Genomic DNA, 23,544 nt, shown 5'->3' on the forward strand with positions numbered 1-23,544 from the left:
ATTGGATTTTGGATCCGGAACTCCAGCGAGTATGGGTTCTCTATGCTGGGTTATTTCCTAAAGATATATTTTTGTAATTAATCATTGATTCTCATAATATTGTCACCATTTTCTCATAAAATTACAACTTTATTCTCCCAATATTATATTATTCTCAAAATCTTTTTTGTCTTCAATATGTTCACAATAATCTGTCTTAAAGAGAAAAATATCATGAATATATATATATATATATATATATATATATATATATATATATATATATAGCCAGAAGGCTTAAAACTGGCATAATTATCTTAGAAAGTCATTCACCAAACTACAATAACAAAAAGTTAAAGTTAAAGTGACAAATTAGATAAGTAACTGTTTATCTGGCTAAATTTATCTAGCTTCCCAGCCAATTAGCTACAGTAACAGTCTGAGACCAACAGAGACAGAACAATAACAACCACCAACTTTCAGGTAGCGTAAAAACACAAGTGGTCCTCTCTGGAGCCAGTGTTTGGTTTGTCTGTTCTGGGCTCCTATAGAAACATGGTTGAGCAACATGGTGGACTCCATGGAAGAGGGTCGCTCTTGATGTAAATATAAGAGGCTCATTCTAAGGTAATGAATTAATGAAAACATAATTATGAATTTAATATTACATTGCTGCCAATAGACCCCCCTCTACACTGGACCTTTGACCTTATCATCATTTATAAATAAATATAGATTTGATGACATATATTATGCTGACTCAAGCCAACATAAAGTTATCATATATCATGTCCACCTCAGAAACAACAGGTGTTTATTTGCCTGGTTGTGATGCATGTGTTGAGTTGAGGTCTGATAAGCGAGGATTGTTTTTTATGGCACTTCTGAGGAATCTTTTGACGTCACAACCGAGTGCAGAGCGAGATCTGACTGAGCCCACTTTGCATGTGCATGTGAAAGTGAGGCAGAGAGAGAAGAGAGAGAGAGAGAGAGAGAGAGAGAGACCTCACTGTGACTCAACATAACAGGGTCTGCTGAACCTGTATGACTTCAGGCTGACACCCAGCTCTGTTTCTGCTCCTCCATGGTGTGATTCACAAGGAGAAGATAGAGAGAAAAAACAAAGAGATGTTAGAAACAGGAAGGACAGAGAGAAGAAACAGGAGCATGGGCTCTGAAGTGAGAAAGACAGGGTTGGGGGTAGAAACCAAGTGACAAACAGAAAAGTTGAGTAAATAAATGTGTATGGGTGTGTGTGTGTGTGTGTGTGTGTGTGTGTGTGTGTGTGTGTGTGTGCATGTGTGTGTGAGATATCAGAAAAACTCAAGAGGGAGATAGTGAAAGATAAACAGTGTCAAAGAGAGGAGAGGGCAAGCAGAGCTGCCTCACTAACAACCAGTAAACACAGCAACAGCCTGAACATCAATTCTGTTCACAACTGCAGTGTGTCAGCTGTTTTGGCATCTTCTACAGTCTGTCCTAACACTGCATGGCTTCTCTCAAGTTTTTTTAAATTGTACTTACTGTAAATCCATGTCACGTTCCAAAACACAGCTCTTAACAAAAAGCTGTCATGTTTTATACATCAGAGGGCCGTTACTGAATCTGCAGTTAACAAATCAAATCAAAGCCCGTTTACTCACCGTACTCATAATATATCTTCTGTGTTTTTTGAGGAATCTCCCCAACGTCAGAAAAAATATCCCAGAATGTTGCAATGGAATAGACTTCAGATTTGTGAATTCTAGTTTTTCAGTTGTTGCTGTTTGACTTTGATCTTTCTTTTGGCCATGCTAATGGTGGTGTGGTTGTTTGGGAGGTTTTGACTTTTGACTTTTTGGACATTGGCCCAGATTTAAATATATTAACTGTTTAACATGGAGCATTCATGTCCCTGTCAACTTTAGTCGTAATAACTATGGCAATCGTATGATTTTTCAGCCAGCGCCACCAGAAGGTAAACAATTAAGATGGTCCAATACACTTTTTGTACAACGTACATTAAGGCCACTTAAAGGGTGAAAAATGTCAAATGTTGGAGAATAAAATCGTAACATTACTAGAATGAATTTGACTGTGTGCCATTTTTAGAGGAGGAATATCAGAAGATCTGCTTCTGTTGAAAGTATGAATGTGGAGCATCCTCAGTTATATTTTAGTATAAGCTTCACAAAACTTTTGGCACAACAGCTCCACATTAAGTATTAGGACTTTGAAAAAGATTGGGCAATAACTGTCTATCGTGAAGAAAGAACTACATGGAGAAAGTTGAAAAATTTTTGTGGAGGAGGAAGTGTCTGGTAGCAGTCGATGTGACCGTTGTAAACAATGTTGGTTACAACGGTAAAATCTGTCTCACATTTAAAGGTCCAGTGTATAAGATTTAGGTGAAAGGGAACTATTGGCAGAAATTTAATGTAGAATAATCCTTCTGTTGTTTTCACGAGATCATTTCATCTAAATTGTATGAATTGTAGTTTTCTTTACCCCAGAAAAGGCCCTTTATATTTAAATACTTTATATTTACATCAAGGGGACCCTCTCTACTGAGGCCGCCATGTCTTTTACATTAGTCCAGACTGAACAAACTAAACACCTTTTGAGTTTTTATGACAACTGAAGCTTCCAGAGGGTTTTTTTTTCATGTTTGGAAGGAGAGGGTGAGGTGAGGGGTGTTTAGCTGCAACATGCAATTTCAACACTGGATATCACTAAATTCTACACACTGTACCTTTAATGGAAGTTCGTAGTTCCTCAAGAAATGGTAAGTTTGATGATCAAGAGAAGTGTGACTTGGATTCTTCTTTTTAGTGACTTCCCCCCAAAAATAGATTTTGTTGAGTGTAAGATTTTTGTAATATGACATTTTCCTTTCTTCAAAAGTTAAATTTTTTTCTCAGAATATTAGGAATTAAGTCTTCTAATATTACATTATTCACAATTTTTCACTGTTCTTCAATATGACCCTAAAACTCTTTCATATGTTTGAGACCAAATACCTGTAAAGCTAAAAGCTTTCCCCATCAGCCTCAATTCTGTTTATTGCTAATTAGCAAATGCTTTGATGCTGACACACTAAACTACTATGGTGAAAATGGAGAAAACAAATACCCCCTGCTGAACATCACTATAGCACTTCCACTGTGAGCATGTTATCATGTTAATGTTAGCATTAGCAACTCAAAGCCCTGCAGTGGATAAGTCCAGCCTCACAGAGCTACTAACATGAGTCTCAGTCTTCATTGACAAACATGTAACTGAGAGAACCCAGCTGTTAGGGATTAGAATACAAACATGACAGGTAACAGGACAGAGTGTCCATGAAATTAAGTGCAGAGTTTCATGAGTAAATAAGGTCCGAGTAGAACTTAGACAAAACAAGGCCCCACAAAGTCATCTAATGAACTCAATGCCATGACTGTGTGGATAATTTACACCCTGTGTCAGAACAAACGGATAATTTACGTGTTTTTCTCTCTTTCAACGTTGCCTGTGTTTTGTTCTCTGGGGCCAAGTGGGTTTAAGAAGTGACACATCTTCCAAAGCTGATGTAAGCACAAAGTAGAGGCGCTGCTGGGAAACACAGCTCGCTGAGCTTGTTTGGAAGAGTGAAACGAACAGAAGTGACATGCAGCTCTGGTTAACGGAGCTTCAGACCTCTCAGAGAGCGTGTTGGCTGAGGGAACACCCAGCACCCCTGGCAGGTGGTGGTGTTGTGGCTTGATAAGTCTGGGCCCCCACAGTGCAGAGCACACACTGCCTTGATAACAAGTAAACACACTCAAGTGAACCATCTTTGGCTCAGTTTTGCTGCGAGTACAGTGACATTGCAATAACACAGAACTGTAAACACAAATATTCACATGGTTACATCTGAACTCAGGATTATTTCTTGTTTTTCCACTTTGGGAGGGTAATTGTGTGTGCGTCATCTGTTCTGGAGATCTGTTGCAGGAACACACACAAGGAGACTGAGTGCTTTAACTGGTGGGTGGGTTTCTGTCTGTGTAGAGATTATGTCACCACAATAGTGTTTCAACAGCGTTACACCTTCCCGAAACTTTCAGGTGTTGAGATAAAAAAAAATAAAGGCTGCGTTCCAAGATGGGCGTGTACCAACTGAGTACTCACAAAAGTAATGATATGAGTGTACTTACTCTCATTATATTGATTTGAGACTTTACTTAAACGGTCAAATAAGAACTCAGGAAGCATGTTTAAGTACAAATTCTTTATTTATTTTTTTGGTATGGCTTCTTGGAAGGGACTGTAAAAGACATTTTTATTGAAAAAGTCTAGAGAATTTCTGATGCAACCAGTCGAGGATCTACAAACGAGCATCTACTGTAGTTCTGTGCACCTCAGCAAATCCACCAACATGGTGACAGGAGGGAACAAAATGAATACGACACCTCTGGATCTGCAGATTAAATGACATCAGTGCCACAACTACAGTCATTGTAACAAAAAAAGCTATTTTAACTTAGTATCTCTTATAAATACCTACATATAAATATTGTAAATGTACTGGATGACTGAAAACATTTTAAAATGCTATACATGAATGTCCTTTTGAGAGCAACAGTTAAATCTCAGTGAGAAAATAAGAAAAAAAAAAAATACACTGTTGTTTGCGCTCAGTGTCAGCTACCTTTCAAAATCGATACACAGCGCTCCCACATACTGCATGTGATTATCTATATCCATCTGAAATGATCAAGACCCAAGTATTGGCAAGATTAATATAACTTACTGCTGAGAACAGTTAGCAGTTACAAGGGGCTTTCCGCACTTGGTCCTGTCATGGGGGTAGCGCTTGAAGAATCAAGAGTTTCAAAAAGGTTCTCTCTTTATTAAGGCCTCTTTACTTAAAACAAATAATAAAAAAATGGAGCCCTGACATCAAACTCTCAAAACAATGTCACTCCCACAGTTTTATTCCAAAACTTGCTATTTTTTCCTTGAGGTGAAACCTCTCGCCATCCTCCTGCGAAGCACTGAACGCTGGAGGTTTGTTCGTGGGGCAGTGCTCCACCTAACTGTGGATGTTGCACCTGAACAGGATGATTAAGAGATGCTGAGAGGCTTTCTCATTCACCACCCTGCGCCTCCATATCCACCCAAGATACTACGTAGTTGGGGGGGAAAGCGGTACTTCATGTCCCAGACAGCTCGCCAATAATCAATATGTACCATGAATCTGACATGCAGAACTGATTGAGCCACAACCTATGACAACATTTATAATAATCACATAGACACAAAAAAATATGACAATGACAATATTAAGGAGAATAAAAATAATAATTAAAAATGAAGTGTCAGCTTCTGGAAGCCCTTGGAAGCCACCATATACTTAATGCTGTTTAGCATCCCAACCTGAACCTCGACAGTCCTCAGATCCCTGCCTGCCCTCTTACCCTTTATCCAATGAGCAAATGGCTCATCCTGATCGTATAGTGCAATAGTCCTACCCTTTTTCCTGAAAGCCCCTGCTGACAACAGCCAGGTCACCCTGTAGGGTGTTTCACTATTGTCTGTTCAAACGTCAGCGACCATAACTCCCTCCCTCCCCCTCCTCCTCCACCGCCTGTACCACCCCCTCTCCTCGCAGCTTCCTCTACAGCTCACTGCATACGATCCGGCTGGATGTGGTGCTGCGGGGCATAGTGCAGGAAGGCCGGGGCTGGGCCGCCAGCGGAGGGGAGGGTCGGGTGGACGGTGGCTGGGGCTGTGGCTGCGGCGGCTGGACCGGCTGAGGCTGTGGGGCTGGTAGTGTAGCTGTAACCCATGAAGCCTGCTGGGGAGGCAGCGTATGGGTACTGCTGCTCAAAGGCGGCCTGGGCGTACTGAGTGTAGGCTGAGCTGTAATCCAGGTAGGGGCTGCTGCTGACGGAGGTGGAAACCTGAGTGGGCAGCACCAGGCTGGGCTGCACAAAGGCTTGTGGGTAGACATATGGCTGGGCCAACCTGCACATAGACACAAAGACCAAACAGGGAGGTGGGTTAGACAGTGGGACTGCAGCAGCAGAGCAGAGAAATCCTAAGGCCTGGCTTCTATTGTTTACATTGCTCCCTGAGGATAAGCGTGTTGGGAATATAAACTCTCTGTACGTGTTCTGAACTTGGAGAGCTTTCACACAGATCCACTGTTATTAAAGACTAAATAGACGAGAGGCAGGAGGTCGAAGGTGACTCAACTCCCAGTTTGTGTCGGTTAGTAGAACCTACAAAACCGGTTAGGTAGGGCCTCCTGAGGTAGACAAGGGGGGGGCGATAGTCAGCCGTTACTGGCAGGTTTTCAAGCTCAGGCATCAGCAGAGTGTTTTAACAGCTGCTGCTCTTCACTCGTTGAATACACAACACACACACTCAATACACACGCACACAGAGAGGAAGTACATGAAGGTAGTGCAGAAGTTACTCTCTCCTAGTTCTCACTGGGTATGTAAATCTTATACAGACTGCTACAGGTGATGATGCTATAGCTGGGGGAGGTATTATGTCAGCGGGGGAGCTCATCGGGGCTGAGTGCCAGGCTCTGCTGCGTCTCATGGGCCGGGATGTAGCTGATTAGAGCTGTGGGGTCTGGGGGATTGTACTGTGCTTTGCCACTCGATCCGTGAAGGAAAGCAGAGGGAATTTGACTTTCGAGGAGCTTGTTTTTATCTCAGGCCTTGGAGTATCTCTCTTGAGATAATGTCATGGGTGGGTGGGTGAGTAAGGGGGGCAGCGAGAAAGAAAACTTCCATATTGAGGGTGATGTAACCAACTGTGTTTGAGAGGCTTTACCCATGATACTATGACACACACACACACACACACACACACACACACACACACACACACACACACACACACACACACACACACACACACACACACACACACACACACACACACACACACACACACACACACACACCTTTCATTGACTGCAGTTCAAGTTACATCTTAAACTAGATCCATACTACTATGTTTTCAAGTTACGCCAGGCAGAAACAATGGCATTTGGAAATGATGATGTAGACACTAACAATCGCTTGCCGAGTCATCATGATACAACTGCTAACATGTGTAGGAGACGAGCTATGCCCAGTGTACATAAGTGGTCAAGTGATATGCATTTTCATGCCCATTATTATAGAAGGGGATTAAAAGTGATACAGAGCCTTAATGCTCTTGTGGACAGAGATTGTTTAAGTTTGAAAATGCCATTTTGAAACAAAAACGTAGTAGTATGAAGTAGTTTTCCCTCCAAAGATTTAGTCCATTAGAATATCAATAATAAAAGGCAGCCATGAAGGCAACACAGCAAAAGTTGGAAGCATGCATGGATAGGGATGTCATCATGAGACACACAGAGACACACACACACGTCCCCTGGCCCCTCTCCCTCCTCCCCAACCACCCACCCACACACCAGTTACCACTGCAAACCCCAAACCATGCCATAATAGGGAAAGAGTCACACCGCAATCAACATAACCTCTTCAATTCATATCACACAAGAGGGAAAGATAAAAAGACACTTCAATCCATCACAGCACACGGCACTGCACTCTCAAGCCATCACTGGCACCTTGGAGAGAGGCTGGCTGAGGGAGGAGGGCATGGGACGGACAGACAGACATTTTCTGTCAAACCGCCTCCTGCACTGTGGGCATCTTCTGATCCTCTGCTGGGGCACTGGTCAGCTGGCGGCACAGAGCAACCGTGGCATAAGGATAGCAGTGATTATTGTCAGCAATAACATGAGGTCCTATTGTGTCATCAAGTCAGTACAGAAATGTGTTTCAGGAAGAAATGGGAAGGATAAAAAAGTGTAATCTACTGGTTAGATTGACAGAATGTTAATGAAACAGTTGTACCTGTGATACCCTGCATTACATAAACAACTGCTTCTACACAGAATGAAGGGGGGTGTTCAGACATGAACTCCAGAGAATGACCACATAATGGGGTCCGAACATCCTCTGGAGTTTGCCTTTCACATGCAAACAAAGCAGCCAGAGATTCTCTGCTCAGATGCGGGTGGCATAGGAGGCAGAGGCAGGATGCAATGTATATATTCCGCTGTGTAGATCACATTTTTAATTAACACATCGACATGGACGTCAGCTCTTGTCACGTAAAGCTCTCGATTCCTGTTATCTCAAAAGTTGACATCTTTGTTGGTGTCTTCTATGTGTATTCATGTTTTTCAGTTATCCGTATGTCGCGCATTAGAAATGTTATTGATAATGTGGGGAATCCTCCGTATAATCAGCTGTATTCTCACATGAGCTTACTCAGACATTATCCAGTTTTTAGGGAACTGGCAGAAGAACTCTGGGAAATGTCTGACATTTACTTTCTTACATACAGCAGCACCTCTGGAGAACTCTAGGAGATTAACCACAGTTCAGGTTATGTTTGAAAGCATCTTCAATGTCAGCACCCTGAACACATACAACCAGACAACAGTGGCATGTAACAAGGACGCATAAGCAAAGGAAGGCAACCCCCCACCCATGAGCTCAATCTACACTTTGCCCTCTCAGTGCTATTGAGCTACTTACAAAGAGGCATTCACTCTCGCACACAGCTTTCAAAGATGACCATACATTAATGCTGTGGGGCATATGCGCTTTCACTCCCATCATGTATAATGAGCCTGCCTTCTTCATGGCCTTGGCAGTGGGTCGCCACCGGTTTTTTGCCTTAATCTGGACTCAAAATCAAGTGACCTTGTGGAGGTAAAGTGGAATAGAAAATAATGTAAATAGCGTGAGCCTAAAGGAAGTTAAAGGCTTTGTCTCTACAAAGCCTTCCTGTATCCTGGCTTTTGTGTGGGAAACAAGAGATGGAGATGTTAGCTGTACATTTACCTTTTATTTTACAAGAAAAAAAGGATAGGGAATAAGGCAAGTTGGGGACAGTAGCATGCTCCCGGGGCCACAGAGATGCCAGATGACAAGTGGATTGTGGGACTGTGACGGGGGGAAATGTGGATGACGGCCAGTAGATCATAGGTCAGCTGTATTTGTGCTGACGGCCAGTCTGTGTGCATTTGACATGGTGCCACTCTAAGGATGGCAGGCCCAGACACTGGAGAAAACTAAATCCACAGACAAACAGAAATCGGTAAACCTTTACAGAATACAGACCGGAGTCTTCAACATTTAAGAAGGCCACATAATGAGCAGATGTGAAAAGCCTGGGCGATACCACACCAAGCAGCTAAATATTTCTACAGGATAACACAATTGACCTCCAGCGTCTCCAGCGCGTGACTCACTGCAACGCAAAGTGTGAAAACAGACGCGACCGGCCTGGGTTGGGGGAATTAAAAAACGGCTTACAAACACTGACATGAGGACTTGATGCCCCTCCCTGCTCTCTTTGTTCAAGAGGATTGTGAATATTCTTTATGGGCAGGGGTTTTGTTTGACACCTGTAGAGGTGTTTTTCCAAGGGAGCACACAGCCTCATTAAGCATTAGTCCCAGAACACACCCCTAGATACCTTCCCCCCTCAATCTTCTCTTTAAACCCCCACCTCCCTCCCTCTCTCACAGAGGTGTCAGTTTTCTGTGGCTCCATCAGATGATAGTGGCAACACTACATAGGAGAGATTTCAGTTAAAAACACTGTTAGGGGGATAAAAACGGACGACTTGACGTGGGAAAGGGGCTTGACTGTGTGTGGAGTGGAGGAGGTGATGCATGAAGGGAGATGAATCTGCTAGTGCACTGACAATTCCTCCCCTCCCCATCAAAAACAATGTTCCTGGCCTCTGTGACCCCTCTGGCCACACAGTATACAGCATCTGCTGACCACAGCTATATAGACACAGACACACACACACACACACACACATCAACAGCAGTGAGTCTGAACCAGAACACCACAGCTACACTCAATGCATTGTCCAAAATCCTACTTCAGAGCATGTCCTCACACCATATGTCTGGGGGGAGAAGAGGGGCTGAAAGAAAAGCCACTTGTACACTTGGCATGTTAGGGAGGCCTGCGTCTGTCACCCGCCATACAGAGGCAGACAGGTGCTCTGTGCGCCTCTTATAAGTCTCTGGGGTGTTGGTCATGGAAGATTAAAGGGGTGTAAAAGGCTGTAATAAGAGCCAGCACCTGTCAGACACATGCAGCCTCAAAGCAGCACTGTGCTCCACATTTCAAACTCTGGGGTTTTCTGTAGCATCCACGCTCACTGTGGGAGCAGGAGCATGGATGACATCAGTATCCTCAGTAGATTATGATGGGACATGTCCCTGGTGGACCCCTGGATTTATCATTTAGATGCAGCAAGACATTAGAGAGGGGGTATGGCTGGTGTGAGAGTCTTATCTTTGGGTTCGCTAAAGCACCAAATGCCTCTTATTTAGTCCATGTCCCTGTGGACCATCTCTGGGTTTTCCCTGAAACTCACAGACTCACACACTTTATAAGGCTGCATCTGCTGGTTACTTATATTAATATGCAACTTAAATAACTCAAGGGCTTCCTCCTTGATATAAACACAATCTCCATTTAAGATAAGAAATGTGTGCCATTCCACAAAAGATATTCTATTCGGAATGTCTGTTGTTTAACCACAATTGTGCTCAAGACTGATCCTAAGATGAGGGGAGTATTAGCGGGTAAAGTAGAATTAGCAGGTTTACATGCCTTTAAAAAACAATGTGTATACCAGTTACTTGTGATGAAAACATCCTCAAGGGTGTATTACTGATTTTGCCTGAATGAATTAAACCCAAAAACAACCAATACTAAAATAAAAGCTGAGAAAAAAACTGAATCTGTAATTGAGGAGCCCTGTCTGGCAGATGTTTGGCACATTTGGTCAAAAAAAAGAATTGCATAATCAACTTTGTTGTCATAGTTAGATTTTCTGTGTACAAGCTACTCAATCGTCACAACCTTATCTTAATGTAGAAATGTAGCTTTTTAGTAGAACTTTGTGCCAAAATATGGCAAAAAAAAAACTACTTCTTAATGGTGACAGGACATCTCCTGCTGTTTCAGTCTTCCACAGATCAGAGTTTAAGTATGTAAAAAAAAAAGAATGGTGGTGGGTTGTTGCTGGAGGGCTGATATCTAAGAGCTGCAGGGGAAGAGGAGTCATTACTGCAGTGAAATGCTCATTAGCTGCTCGGCAGACCGTGGCTGCTCTATCCAGGCTGTTTCTACAACACAAGCCACTTCTGGGAAGCCTTCTCTGTGACGGAGCCCACTCAGGCAGGTACGCGAGTCAAAAGGCCCCTGACAGAAGTTTAACACGGGTGTCACACATTCGCCTCAGGAATGCTCTTCTATTATCACAGATATGCAAACCATCTCCCGGCCCCCTAAGAAACTCAAATATTCTAACGGACTACTTGTGGAGTTGCACGCGGTCACAGAAACTGACACGTACTTTCCAGAGGCCCTGTTTGTCAAATAAATAGTAGGCTAGTGGTGTCCCGCAGAGCACAACATGAGAGAACACAACAAGCGCCCACTCCCGCTCACTTACCCATACTGCCTCTGGATGAGTGCTGGGTGAATGGGCTGTACTCCGATGGATATGCCTGGAAGATAGGAGGCCGGCTGTCAGACACACATTTGCATTTACAGAGGAGGACGAGAGAACAATACACAGAGGGCACAGAGTCGGTTTCAAATCCACACATAATAGAACAACGGTTTCAAATGTGCAATAAACAACAATAAAGGCATGTGTGTAGTGTTACTTAGTATGGTAATATAAAATCTGCAGTATATGGGCAGATTGGATTGTGAGCTAACACTGTCACACACACTAAATTGTAGTAAACATAGTCTTGGGGGATGAGATAAAACCATTTGAATAAAGCTTCAGGAGGAGATTTTTTACCTGGTGCAGGCTGAGACATTCTCCTCCGTTATGTGACACTGATTAAGATTGAAGCAGGACTTTGTTGATGATTCAACTGAATCATGAAACAATTATCTCACCTGTCTGTATGCTGCGAGGCTTGGCTCCCAGGTATGCCAGGTTGACGTTGGCCTTCCTACCATCGATGATAGGGTTGGGATCCTTGCAGGCTCTCTCGGCTGCTCCTCGGTCTGTCATCGTCACCTGGCAACAGAGTCAGACTTTTCAACAAGGTCTCACAATAAAAGGAAATAAAAGAAATCATCATCTCATGTTACGAAACAGAAATTAGCGTGGCGTTGCTGGCTGATGACGTGACACATATTTAACAAAACAAGAACAACACAAAACCCAGACAGTTGGTCTCATAAAATTCCCCCTACAGGCTTCCCAGTGTTATGATTCTGTTTCTGTGGTGAAGAGGGGAAACAACAAACAAAGCACAATGAATGATCAGCTTTGCAAAATGTCCGCAGCAGCAGTAGCCAGCCACTTGACTGCCACTCAGCCACGGGCAGAGCTGCTGAAATATGGATCTGAGGAGAGCACCAAGGAGCTTATCCAATTAGGGACAAAATATTAAGGAGATTGGTATTAGTCTACCCCTCCTCTCTCCCTCCTGGCATTAGACGAGCCCTTCTGCTTTGTGTGCCACGTTCTGCCAACTCAGAGGGTTCAATAACCTCCGAGTGTGGACCGAGCGATGAATGTAGGCCACAGCTTGCATTGTTTAAGGGGACGTTTTTAAAAGACGAAAAAGCAGTACGCTTCTCCATAGTGGAAGTATCTACAACAAAGCCCACTCCAGGGTCTGTGTTGTGAACACAGGAAGGAGCGAGGCGGTGTTTACACTGTGAAGAGCCGATGCTGTGGGGGGTTCTACTAATCCACCTCTGAAGAGTGTTTAGAAAAAAGGTGCGCTCAGCTTTGGGATGCCCCTCCACCTCCCTCTTCCAGCTACCCATCCAACTGGAACACTCAGAAACAGAATTAGCAGGTCGAGAAAAAAAGTAAAAAAAAAAAAAAGGTGCTGAACACACAAAGTGCTGATCATTTCAGTACTACAGGTTTGTGTTTTCTCCTCAGCAGCACCCACATTGCCCAGAGCCTGTCTAACCTGAATCACCAGCTTCAATAAGCAGCCGTTTGATAGCAACTACACTCCCAGGACAGCTTTTTCTCTGGATTAGAGAGCTGATGTGTAAACACAGAGAGCAATTGTCTTACAATTCTGCCACTAGAAGTAAACATGCACACATTTAAGTTTTCCATTCCTTCTTTGGCCTGATAGTACATTAGTGCAGATGTGTCTTTACAAAGTTCTGGTAAATATTTGCATTTCTTGCACCACTTCTGTTCTTTGTGTCAAAGAGAGAATGGTGGTCTTTATCTACCGGGAACAAGATAAGTCACTTATTAGAACAGATTTAAATTATAGACTGGAGGGGGGCCTTGGATGTTTTTCATTAATCTGACAGCAGCAGTGGCCAAGGATCAGGTTGTGATTAATGTACCTGTAAACTTTGTTCCCCACTCTTCACTAAGAGCTGAAATCAGATGGCTGATCGCAGACCATAAACAACCTGGTGTATGTTTTGTTTTTTTTAATTTACAACACTGCCTGTGGTGGCCTGGCCTGTCTGCAGCCTCAAAAAGATAAGATCAGAGAGAAGTTTAACATCAATTTGTAGAACAGGAGAGAGCCCATGTGAACATCTTGGAATTTCTCGCTCAGCAGTGAAGATTTGATCTAAATCCTGTTACAATGGAGGGCAGGGTGTGCAAGGTCAACTTCCCCACTGCTCCAAAATAACCATATAAAGCAAGCAAGACACACACACACACACACACACACACACACACACACACACACACACACACACACACACACACACACACACACACACACACACACACACACACACACACACACACACACACACACACACACACACACACACACACACACACACACACACACACGAGATGCTTTTGCTCCGCTTCTGTTCACCTGTCATGTCCATTTCTAAATTACCCAAGAACCTTGTCCTCCATTAAAGCCTAACCAATGTGAACCAGACACTGATATGTCGGCCTTCATATATATATATATATATATATATTTTTTTTTTTTATTAATTATTTTTTTTGGACAATGATTCCTAGGTACTCATCATAAAATCCTTATGACATAGAAATATAATTGAGGCTTTTACAGTTTAAGATTTATCATTAATAACTGTAATTTTAAAGAAAACACAAATATATCGATCTATAAGGTTTTTTTTATGTAATATGTTAACACCAATATTTTCTGCCTAGTTTATTCTGTAAAATGAGAGTTTTCACACCAGTAATATTCCAGCCATTATGTCCATGAAAGGCAAAAATATTGGCCAACCATGCATTATATACTAAAATAAATCATATCAATGCCTATTGGACCACATACTAATAATATATTTTGATGGGACTATACATCACATACTTCCAAAGAGTCGGCTACTCAGGGGTGACCGGGTTAAGGGGGGGTGGGGTTCATTGGGAGGTTTTGTGGGGGGGGGGGGACATCAGACATATGTTGAAATATAATCTTCTTAGTTACCCATCAACTTGTGTGATCCCTCATCCTCATTAGGCTGAAATACCCAACCAGGCGAAACAACCTGAGGTGCTGTGCAATTGTGCGTATAAGCCTCAGTGTGTGTGTGTGTGTGTGTGTGTGTGTGTGTGTGTGTGTGTGTGTGTGTGTGTGTGTGTGTGTGTGTGTGTGTGTGTGTGTGTGTGCATGTAAGGGGGGTGGGGGGGTTCTATTACCTTTAACATATAACATGTATGTCAATGATTATATGAAGAACATATAATAACGTCAGGTGCAGACAGTTGTCATGGTGAATTAGCAGTGCAGGGTAATTTAACGGAGGAAATTAGCTGTGTGGCGGTAAAGCTAACAACTAGCTGGTTCAGAAGTTGCGTGTGTGTGTGTATGGAGGGGGGTGGGGGGGGGGGAGGGTTCTGTTACCTTTAACATATAACATGTATGACAATGATTATGTCAAGAACACATAATAACGTCAGGGGCAGACAGTTGTCATGGAGAATTGGCATGTTTGCCGGTTTGGAAGTTGTGTGTGTGCGCACTTACAAAGCCGTATCCTCTGGATTTACCGGTCTGCCTGTCCGTTATCACCACCGCCTCGTCGATGTCCCCGAAGGTCTCGAAGTATTTCCTGAGGGAGGAGTCGTTGGTGTGGTATGGCAGCCCGCCGACGAAGATCTTGGTGAAGGTGGTGTCTTTCTGCAGCGCGGTGGGATGCATGACTTCCAGGGCTCCGTTCATAAACTGATGCAGAAGCATTGGGTCGAGCCGGAGAGAGACGGACCGGGAGGCTCACACACACACACTCTCTCTCTCTCTCTCTCTCTCTCTCACACACACACACACTCACACACTGAGCGACCGTCACAGCTTTAACTAACAGCAGCGTCCCGGCATCAGTGCGAACACACACACACACGGTTCCTCAGTGACCTTCGCAGGAAGTTAGAAACAACCTGATGACATGTAGAGCGATCACTCCGCCGGATCTCTCACTGACGAGCAGCTCCTGTGACAACGTCAGGAAAAATGTGCGGGGAGACTTTTATACGCCCGGCACAAGACCACGCCCGTGCCTAACTATTGACCACTCACCGTGCCCGCTGAGTGCCAACTTGGGCAGCGGCTTCTCTCATTGGCCCGCCTCCCCCGGCTCTGGAGCTGCACCTGCTTTTGTCCTTTCCAACACAAAGAGAATGTGGGAGCAGGCCACATGGAGCGGGGACAGTCTGATGGACGAGTCCGGTCTCAGCCCCTGCTTCCCCTCTACTCCATCCGATCAACCAGTTTACATTTGTTTAGTGTACTCTCATTTCACTGCGTCACCATGACACTGCACATCAACAGCATGTGCAGAGGAGTTAGGTTTTAACATTCCCATACAGCGCGAGAGAAACAGTAGAAAGTGCGCCACTTTGACTAAATACAAAACACACTCCTAAGTTTGATTTGGTTTAATTTACTCTATTGTCTATAATTCTTCCTAATATAATCTCATTTTATGTCCCATTATAGTGGAGATAGTCTAATTGTGCTACTGTAGAATACACAAGAGTAGATTGATATTTTCTTTTTAAACTTCATTTTTCAATGATTTTGGCTGTGTACTTAAAATTCACTGCAGGACTTAATTTGTTGATTACATATATGTCGTGTCACTTATATACAGAGAACTCATATATGTACTTATACGTTTACAACAGGGAAACAACATTTTAATCCCATCTATGTTTTGTACATATGTCAAAAGCTGACATTGACGTGACTTAGATTCTAAGTTGAGTTTATATGGCCTGCATTCCTTAATAAAACTGGCTTAAGTTCAATTGGACAATTTTCTATTACCCCTGCACATCAAGCTACCTTTTTAAACCACATCACTGCACATTTTCCCAAAACATCTGGAGCAGATGTAGCCTTTGTGTGGAGCGTTTGCTTTCCACTGTCATGGTTATGTTAGACTGCTCAAAAACATTAATAACCTCTGTGGCAGATTGAGGGGTCTGGAAGAGCAGGTCAATCCTACTGTTTGTAATAGCTTGGCTATCAAAATTACTATTGATCTCCAGATGGTTACAGAAGCCAGCTACTTCTTTTAATTATACAAGAATTTGGTCAAACTCAAGGACTTTCTGCTCAGTTAAAGAAGCTTGATGGAGCCTAATGTAACAGTAGAGGAGACGGCAGTCTAGAGGAGTGGTACCAGTGTCACCCCATGAAAGTTGAGAGGAGCCGGTGAATTGTGGCAGCAGCGTATCTTCCCGCCCTCGGTGCCTTGCAGTTCTGCTGCTAAGTACCAAGGGTCAGGCTAACAGCGAGGTGATACTCTAATGACCTCAATAAAAAGGCATTTAATTCACACCTTCTTCTCTATGAACTGGTTCACTTTTCACACATGGGCCTTTGTAGCTGCCCATGCACCCTCATTCATATCCTCTTGATAAATCCCCCCATTTCCAGCTGTGTATCCCCCGTCAAAAGGAATTAACCTAAGTGAAGAACGCCACTGTCCTGCTTTGATCTCATTTGTCCTGCTCACCTCTGACAACACAGCTCCTCTCCTATTTTTGAGAAGCAACACACCAATGGGGAAAAGGCTCACCCTGCTGGTTAACTTGGTTTAAAACAAGCAGACAGAATGGCTCATTGTGACACAGATGCAGTTCAAAGTTTTTCATTTTCTGTTTTGTGTTGATCCAGTCGAAGAGGTTTACAGCTAAAATATGTAGGATAGTGGTCATGTTTTCGCATGCACGTTACATTTCCGTAAATCCCCAACAAACAGTAATACAGCAAACACAATAGGTTATTTTTAACCTGCTTACTCCTTCAAGTTGGAATAAGCATGTTCACATCTAAGAGTATGCACTTTGTTATTTATTTTACATCCCATTTCCATGTAATGGAGCTAAACCTCAGAGTAACATTAAATCAAGAGAATGAAGAGTCTTTGGAAAACTGTAAAAAAAAAATAAAAAAAAATAATGAACAGCTGAACACGTAAAAAAAGTAATAAAGATCAAGATGAATGACGAATAGAGCCCTCCCCCTTCTATGATAAACCTCTGTGGCCAATTGTCACGTAGCTGTCATCAACGGCAGGTTGGGTAGGCCTCTCTGATTGGTCCATGCACAGTACACGCAGCACCACAGCAGTGGTCCAGGTGTTTGCCGAAAGGAAGGAGTCTGTCTCGAGCGTATACACACACTAAAGCAGCAGGTCTTCCGCATTTCTTCACAAGAGATGCGACATGGCACGACGAATCTAAAGACAGGACGGAGCAGTCAGTCACAAAGTATGTTTTTTTGTGTTTATTTCTGTAAGGGTTTTCTTATTGTGTCCCCTTTTCCAGAGTAAACAGCACAAAAACACTTGTCAGCAGACTAAACAAAAGCTTACAAATGTGTGATTCATTGTAAATTATTGATTTCCTACAGTTGTACAGTAATCCCATACATTCATTCATATTTTTCTATATTTCTATTTTTTTTTATTCCTTACACTTAAGTATTGCCTGTTACTTATTACTTGCTGATGTCTTTGACTCTTGCTGCTGTAACACTGCAAATTTCACCATTGTGGGACTAATAAAGGATTGTCTTAATGAACAATTTGATTTTATATCATTAAACACAGTGCAGGGTCTCACTACTGACAAGGTCAAACTGTTAATGCCAGCCGAGTTCATCCTGACTGTACAGGTGCAGAGGCAGCTTGAATTCACTATAACAGCAGAAAATAAACCAACTGAATCCACTCTGATCAGTGCAGCAACCATTCCAACAAAATGACTACTGGTAGCAGAACTGAAATCTGAACCATGTCTATTTCCTCATTGCCCACATCCATGCATACGAGCAGCCTAAAACACTCAGTGAGTCAGTGAGAGCAGAGGAAGTGGGGCAGCACCGCCCGACGACCAGGGTCTCCAGGTTTACGGACAGGGGCTGCCCTTCTCTCACCATTTCTTGTTCCGAGGCTTCAGTTCCTCTGCAGCATTCCTCAGAAAGATGTAGTTCTTTTTCTGGGGGTTGTAATACTCATGGCCCTGAGGGATTCAGAATGACAGTCAGTGACTTAACAGAACAAGAACACTTTGGAGCTCAGGGTGAGAAGGCCAACTGCAACATACAAAACACCTATTCACAACTGAATACCCCTTACCTTCGACCAGTCGTAACTGGAAGCATATGCAAAGATGTTGCCATTATGGTTAAAGCAGCAAGCTGTAATGGGCTGGTCAAGCTGCTCAGACGTCTTCAACTTGGTGCGGGCGTCTTTGTCCCAGAAGCTGAAGCGGCCGTCTGAGCCTACAGTAGCCAGTGTGCCATGAACAGGATGGAAGGAGATAGCATTGACCTGAAGGAAGAATATGTTATTTAGTATAGGTGCATTTATATTTTAATAATGTGTAAAATGTATACTGATGAAAATAGTGATCTGGATAGGGAACACTGCACTAAATAGAACACATTAAGGATTTTTTTCACTGCAGATATGACACATATTAACAAGAATTGCACAGGGGAAAATAAATTGATTTTCAATTGTAGTTTATCCAGTTCCAAGGTATCCATTGTTTATGTTATTATTAATACCTAATGTTTCCTCCCATGAGGAGAATGTCTGCAGTGAAAAAATACACACTCTATCAAAACTAACGACTTAACTTTTTCTTTGTTCTGATCAAAAAGAAAAACAAGCTGATATATTCTAAGCACAAATTATTCTTTCGACACTGCCTCAGAAACTCTGAAGAACTTACAGCGTAGATGTCCTGCGGTGTGGTTGTGTTGGTTCCATTGGACCTGTGGCACTTGAAGGTGAAGTTGTCTTTGGCTCTGAAAGACGTCAGCAAACACATTCATATCATCTTTTGCCTCAGGCCGTCAACAGTGCCTTTTTAAATTATGTAAACATGATAGCTATCAAGTATGTTTGGACCTTACTCAATTAAAGCAACACTTGTAGATACTGATGAACAAGACTCCAAAAACACAGTTGGGAGAAACTGATTATTTTGCACACTCACGGGTTTGGAGGGTTGATGTAGTGGATGGCTACTCGACCCTCAATGCTTCCCAGAGCAAAGCCTGTGGGCTTGTTCTGCTTGTCCTTGAATATGGCAACACAGCGGTGCTGCAAGGACATGGTAAAGAAGAACATCAGATCAAAAGACTATAATGCATTAAAAAATATTTGATTAATGAGACTGGTGGTACTAAAAAAGTAGCAGGTTAGTGGTGTATAGAGAGAAAGAATGAAAAGATAATGAATTAACTCACCTGGTGTTTAAGAGGAGAGTCTATTCTGCGAAATTCCGAGGGCTGGTTCTCCAGCTGGTACACTATCAGTCCTCTCTCAGCTGTAGCAACCACTGCCATGGGGTAAACCTGCATAACAGTCAGGAAGGTTGGATATGAGCTTAATAAGTCACAATCACTACGTATTAAAATACATGTCATACCAATAAAACAACACTTACAACATCTGCACAGTAGCATCTCTCTGGCATCTGCAAAGACATCATGGGATTGGGGGAACGGGTGTCCCAGAACTGAGGAGGAAAACAGCAAAGTATTTTTCTCAGTGCTACATTAAGTGTTCCAGAGTTTGACATGGCGTTCACTGATGAATTGCCTTTGTATGGTAAGGTTTGTCTTGGTAAATTAAAAACCAAATATATCTTGACTGTGGCAGCCCAGTTTGGTCTAAATTGTCCCACCACAGTTTCATAATGATCAGAGATATTATTTACATTTCTCATAAGCCGATTTCAGACATTAACTCCAGATATTTTCCGGCGTTTGCCTTTCACATATGAAGAACGCAGCAGGAAATGGTCAGATGCTTTCACAACAGGTAAATGTCCAGAAAATTTAGGAGGTAGGACATGGCGTATATATTCCACTGCAGAAATCATGTTTTTGTTTACAGCACATTTGCACTGATGTTGGCCCTTATCACGAAAAGCTCTTGAATCTCATTGTCTTTCCAAGTGGACATCTTTGGAACAGCTGACTCTGACATTGACTTTGTGACGCAAGCCCTCCAGAAAATTCAGGAAAATGTCCAGAGTTCTGTGCATGCCTGAAAGCAGCTTTAATAACCTAAAAGATCTGTAACTGAAATGTTTCTTGCTTCTGCTTCATTGTAGACCTGTGTGCAGCGCTCTCTCTAGCCGTACTCCAGAGAAAAAACGAAGGAGGTGCATGTGTGAGCGCAATTGTCCGAGAACATATCTCGGGTTGATAGCAGTGACACACACGTAGAAGACACAGGCGAAGATGTCAGGAGAGTTTCTGGTGATAAGAGCTGATGACGGTGTCGGGGTGCCGTAAATAAAATCATGTTATTCCTGCAGCGGACTTAATATGTCACTTCCTGCCTCTGCCTGCTACACCCAGCAGCTCTAGTCTGTGCAGAAAGCCTCCCGCTGTGTTGTGCAAGTGTGAAAGGTCGACTCTGGGTAAACTCAGTTGCCAATTCTCCACATTTTACCCGGAGGTCATGGCTGAAAACAGTTTCTATCTCTCACAAACACATTCACCCATCTGTAATGGTTATTCTGGCCATCGGCAGCACCGGGAGAGAACCTGAGGCAGACCACAGAACTCATGTGTGCATGACAGCATACTGCTCAGAAGCTACAACCACAAATACAATCTCATTTTAAAGGAAAGACTGCTGGTATTATAACACTTTGTCACTAGCTTGTGATTCTTGTTATTAAAAACTGAAAAGACTCAGGAATAAAATGTGCTGATGGAAAAAGTTGTACCTTCAGTGTTTTGTCCCAGCTGCCAGTCATGATACAGCTGTAGTTAGGGGCTTTTATCCAGTGGATTGCTTTGATTGGACCATCATGCTGTGAGGAGAAACAGTGAAAGGTTTAACCTGATTCTACATCATTCTTAGAACCATATAGTTGATTTATGAGCTTTCATCCAACCTGTGCTATCTGCATGGCTTGATTGCTGTTGAGATCCCACATCTTGGCTGTCTTGTCACAGGAAGCAGTGAACACTTTACTACCATCCTGATTAAAGAGAACAACACATCATAGATTGTTATATGACACCGGCAAACAGCATCTAATAGCTGACACTGCTCTGCATGATGAGACTTACATCACTCCAGCATGCGTCCAGCACTGGGCCTGTGTGCATCTGTTGGGCTTTGGGAACTGTCTGGCCATTGTCTTGCACCTCCCAGCACCTGACCTGAGAATTAGACGATAGCAGCAGAGTTAAAATGTGAAAGATTATGAGGACACTAAAAACTTTTCTTGTCATCAATGAAAGATGGGCTTTGTGGAGGAATCCTTCAACTCAACACCATTCAAGTACAATATTAAAATAATTATCTCCTCCAAGGAGGTTATGATTTCATCTGCATTTGTTTGTTAATAGAAATACAAGAAAAAGATGTCCTTGAAATTTTGTGGAGGCATCATTAAATTTCAGAGTGGATTCATAGGAATGGTCGGATCTTGGAATTTCTTTCTTAGCATGGCAAAATTGGGCATTAGCCTTGACAGAGGTACGGGTGCCCCTCTATGACACATGTATTTTAGTAAATACACTGTACTCAACTGTTAACCACTTTTATGACTGAAGAATTAACTCACATCATTGGCCCAGGATCCTCCAATGAGGAAGTTCCCTGGCATGGTGGGCGGACTAAAAGCCAGACAGCTGATACTGTCATCTGGAGGGGAAGTCACTTCAACATCCTGTTGGACAGTCAGGGACACACACAACCACACAATAACATAAAGTAGTCAGATACAAAGATGAATGCAACGTTTACTGCAAGCAATTTATTAAGGAAAACATGTCAAATACTAATCCTGCACTCCTCTGTCTCACCTTCATGGGATTATGGCTGTCTGTTGTTGTGCTCCCAAAGACACCAGTCCCTCCTGTTCCAAACCCGGAGCTCGTCCCAAATAAACTCATAGTGCACTTATGTTGTCCCTGATGTGCAACAGAGAAAAGACAGAGAGGAACAGTGTGGGTCAATAACAGCAGATCACATAAGCTGGCGTTTTCAGATGCGTCAACATGATGGAAAGCCGAGTTCACAGGTAATTTACAGCAGATGATAAAGACACAGAATGAAGCATGAAACAAACACTGAGTGTAGCTGGAGATAAGGGACGTTTTACCATTAATCTAGAATATCAGATTTGCAACTAGATCTTTATTCGTGGCTCTTCGTTTATAAACTTTCCCTAAAAGTGGCACGTTAGATATCAGGTCAAGTAAACTCGTGTAACGTGAACCAAACAATCTGACACTTGACAAGATGCAGCGGAGCAGCTAACGTCACAGCTAGTTCCACCCGTTAGCGCGGCTAACTCGTAAACACATGTGGTGAGCTAGCGTACTAAAAACACGAGGACACTTTAGCCTTGTAAGATATTTAAAGTAGCTCTTAGCTTATGTGCTACTGATTTAGTCTTGTATGTGGGTCGGATAATGGGGATGAATTACCGCTAGCTAACGTTAGCTTCTTCAGTCTACGATACCATCAACTGTAGCCGGTAACTTCCTGGATAACAGCACACTTACACACATCAGAAACACAACCTCGCGACTACACGAGCATACATACCACCAGACTTGTTTTGGTTGTGGCTTAAGCGGTAATGCTGCAAAATGCCAAAATAAATTGGCGCAACCAAAAATGTGGCGCTGGTTCTTCCAATGTGTCGCAGTTTGATGACGTAGCGCCGGCCCCGGTGTGCGGGTTCATGTGAAGTCGACGCATGGAGGCGGTGTGGGACCAGAAGTGTCCACTGTTCAGAGGAGAGGAGCTCCGTGTGAAGCTGCCGTGTCCACGGCCCAGTGTGTGAGGACCATGGGTCCAAATGAACCAAACCCCCGTCCCCTTCATGTGCAGACTAATCAGACTCCAGTTACTACCTTAAAGTGGAGTGAGCATAAAATGTAGAGGGTTAGATTTGTTATTATTATCCGCCCATACATCTCCCAGAGGAGATCTGAGATCACTAATCCAATTGTTTTTATTTATCATACATGATGTCTCACTGAATTCACTGTAT

At 43.0% G+C, this 23,544-nt stretch overlaps 2 protein-coding genes across 4 annotated transcripts; both read right to left on the reverse strand.

Moving 5' to 3' along the window:
* Nucleotides 1–4,195: 4,195 nt before the first annotated feature.
* On the reverse strand, nucleotides 4,196–15,746 carry LOC109643222 (RNA-binding protein 38-like). The gene is made up of 4 exons (XM_069511637.1): nucleotides 15,020–15,746; nucleotides 11,955–12,078; nucleotides 11,494–11,548; nucleotides 4,196–5,949 (listed from the first exon to the last, which is right to left on the reverse strand). Exons 1-4 carry the CDS (start codon nucleotides 15,230–15,232, stop codon nucleotides 5,607–5,609), a joined length of 735 nt encoding a protein of 244 aa, XP_069367738.1. The 5' UTR covers nucleotides 15,233–15,746; the 3' UTR covers nucleotides 4,196–5,606.
* A 1,385-nt stretch (nucleotides 15,747–17,131) lies between these two features.
* rae1 (ribonucleic acid export 1) lies at nucleotides 17,132–23,234 on the reverse strand. Of its 3 annotated transcripts, none has more exons than XM_020108261.2 (13): nucleotides 23,094–23,234; nucleotides 22,346–22,453; nucleotides 22,105–22,221; nucleotides 21,605–21,697; nucleotides 21,427–21,513; nucleotides 21,256–21,342; nucleotides 19,960–20,031; nucleotides 19,760–19,867; nucleotides 19,507–19,613; nucleotides 19,240–19,315; nucleotides 18,639–18,833; nucleotides 18,437–18,522; nucleotides 17,132–17,738 (listed from the first exon to the last, which is right to left on the reverse strand). In XM_020108261.2, coding segments are annotated over exons 2-13 (1,119 nt in total). In that variant the 5' UTR covers nucleotides 22,436–22,453; nucleotides 23,094–23,234; the 3' UTR covers nucleotides 17,132–17,737. The 3 variants fall into 3 exon arrangements, with proteins under 3 accessions (XP_019963820.2, XP_069367727.1, XP_019963821.2); XM_069511626.1 differs by having other exon boundaries at nucleotides 22,105–22,209; nucleotides 23,094–23,224; XM_020108262.2 differs by lacking the exon at nucleotides 17,132–17,738 and having other exon boundaries at nucleotides 18,433–18,522; nucleotides 22,105–22,209.
* Between the last annotated feature and the right edge of the window lie 310 nt (nucleotides 23,235–23,544).

The sequence above is a fragment of the Paralichthys olivaceus genome, chromosome 2 (genome assembly GCF_024713975.1).
Source record: "Paralichthys olivaceus isolate ysfri-2021 chromosome 2, ASM2471397v2, whole genome shotgun sequence".
Classification (NCBI taxonomy): domain Eukaryota; kingdom Metazoa; phylum Chordata; class Actinopteri; order Pleuronectiformes; family Paralichthyidae; genus Paralichthys; species Paralichthys olivaceus.

Excerpts from the sequence above, each read along its gene's own strand:
- LOC109643222 (XM_069511637.1), bottom strand. The coding sequence starts at position 15,232 with ATGCTTCTGCATCAGTTTATGAACGGAGCCCTGGAAGTCATGCATCCC. Across the intron at positions 11,549-11,954 it reads GCCTCGCAGCATACAGACAG|GCATATCCATCGGAGTACAG; the intron begins GTGAGATAATTG and ends CCTATCTTCCAG. Across the intron at positions 5,950-11,493 it reads CTCATCCAGAGGCAGTATGG|GTTGGCCCAGCCATATGTCT; the intron begins GTAAGTGAGCGG and ends GTCTATGTGCAG.
- rae1 (XM_020108261.2), bottom strand. The coding sequence starts at position 22,435 with ATGAGTTTATTTGGGACGAGCTCCGGGTTTGGAACAGGAGGGACTGGT. Across the intron at positions 21,514-21,604 it reads TGGACGCATGCTGGAGTGAT|GATGGTAGTAAAGTGTTCAC; the intron begins GTAAGTCTCATC and ends CTCTTTAATCAG. Across the intron at positions 19,614-19,759 it reads ACTCTCCTCTTAAACACCAG|CACCGCTGTGTTGCCATATT; the intron begins GTGAGTTAATTC and ends ATGTCCTTGCAG.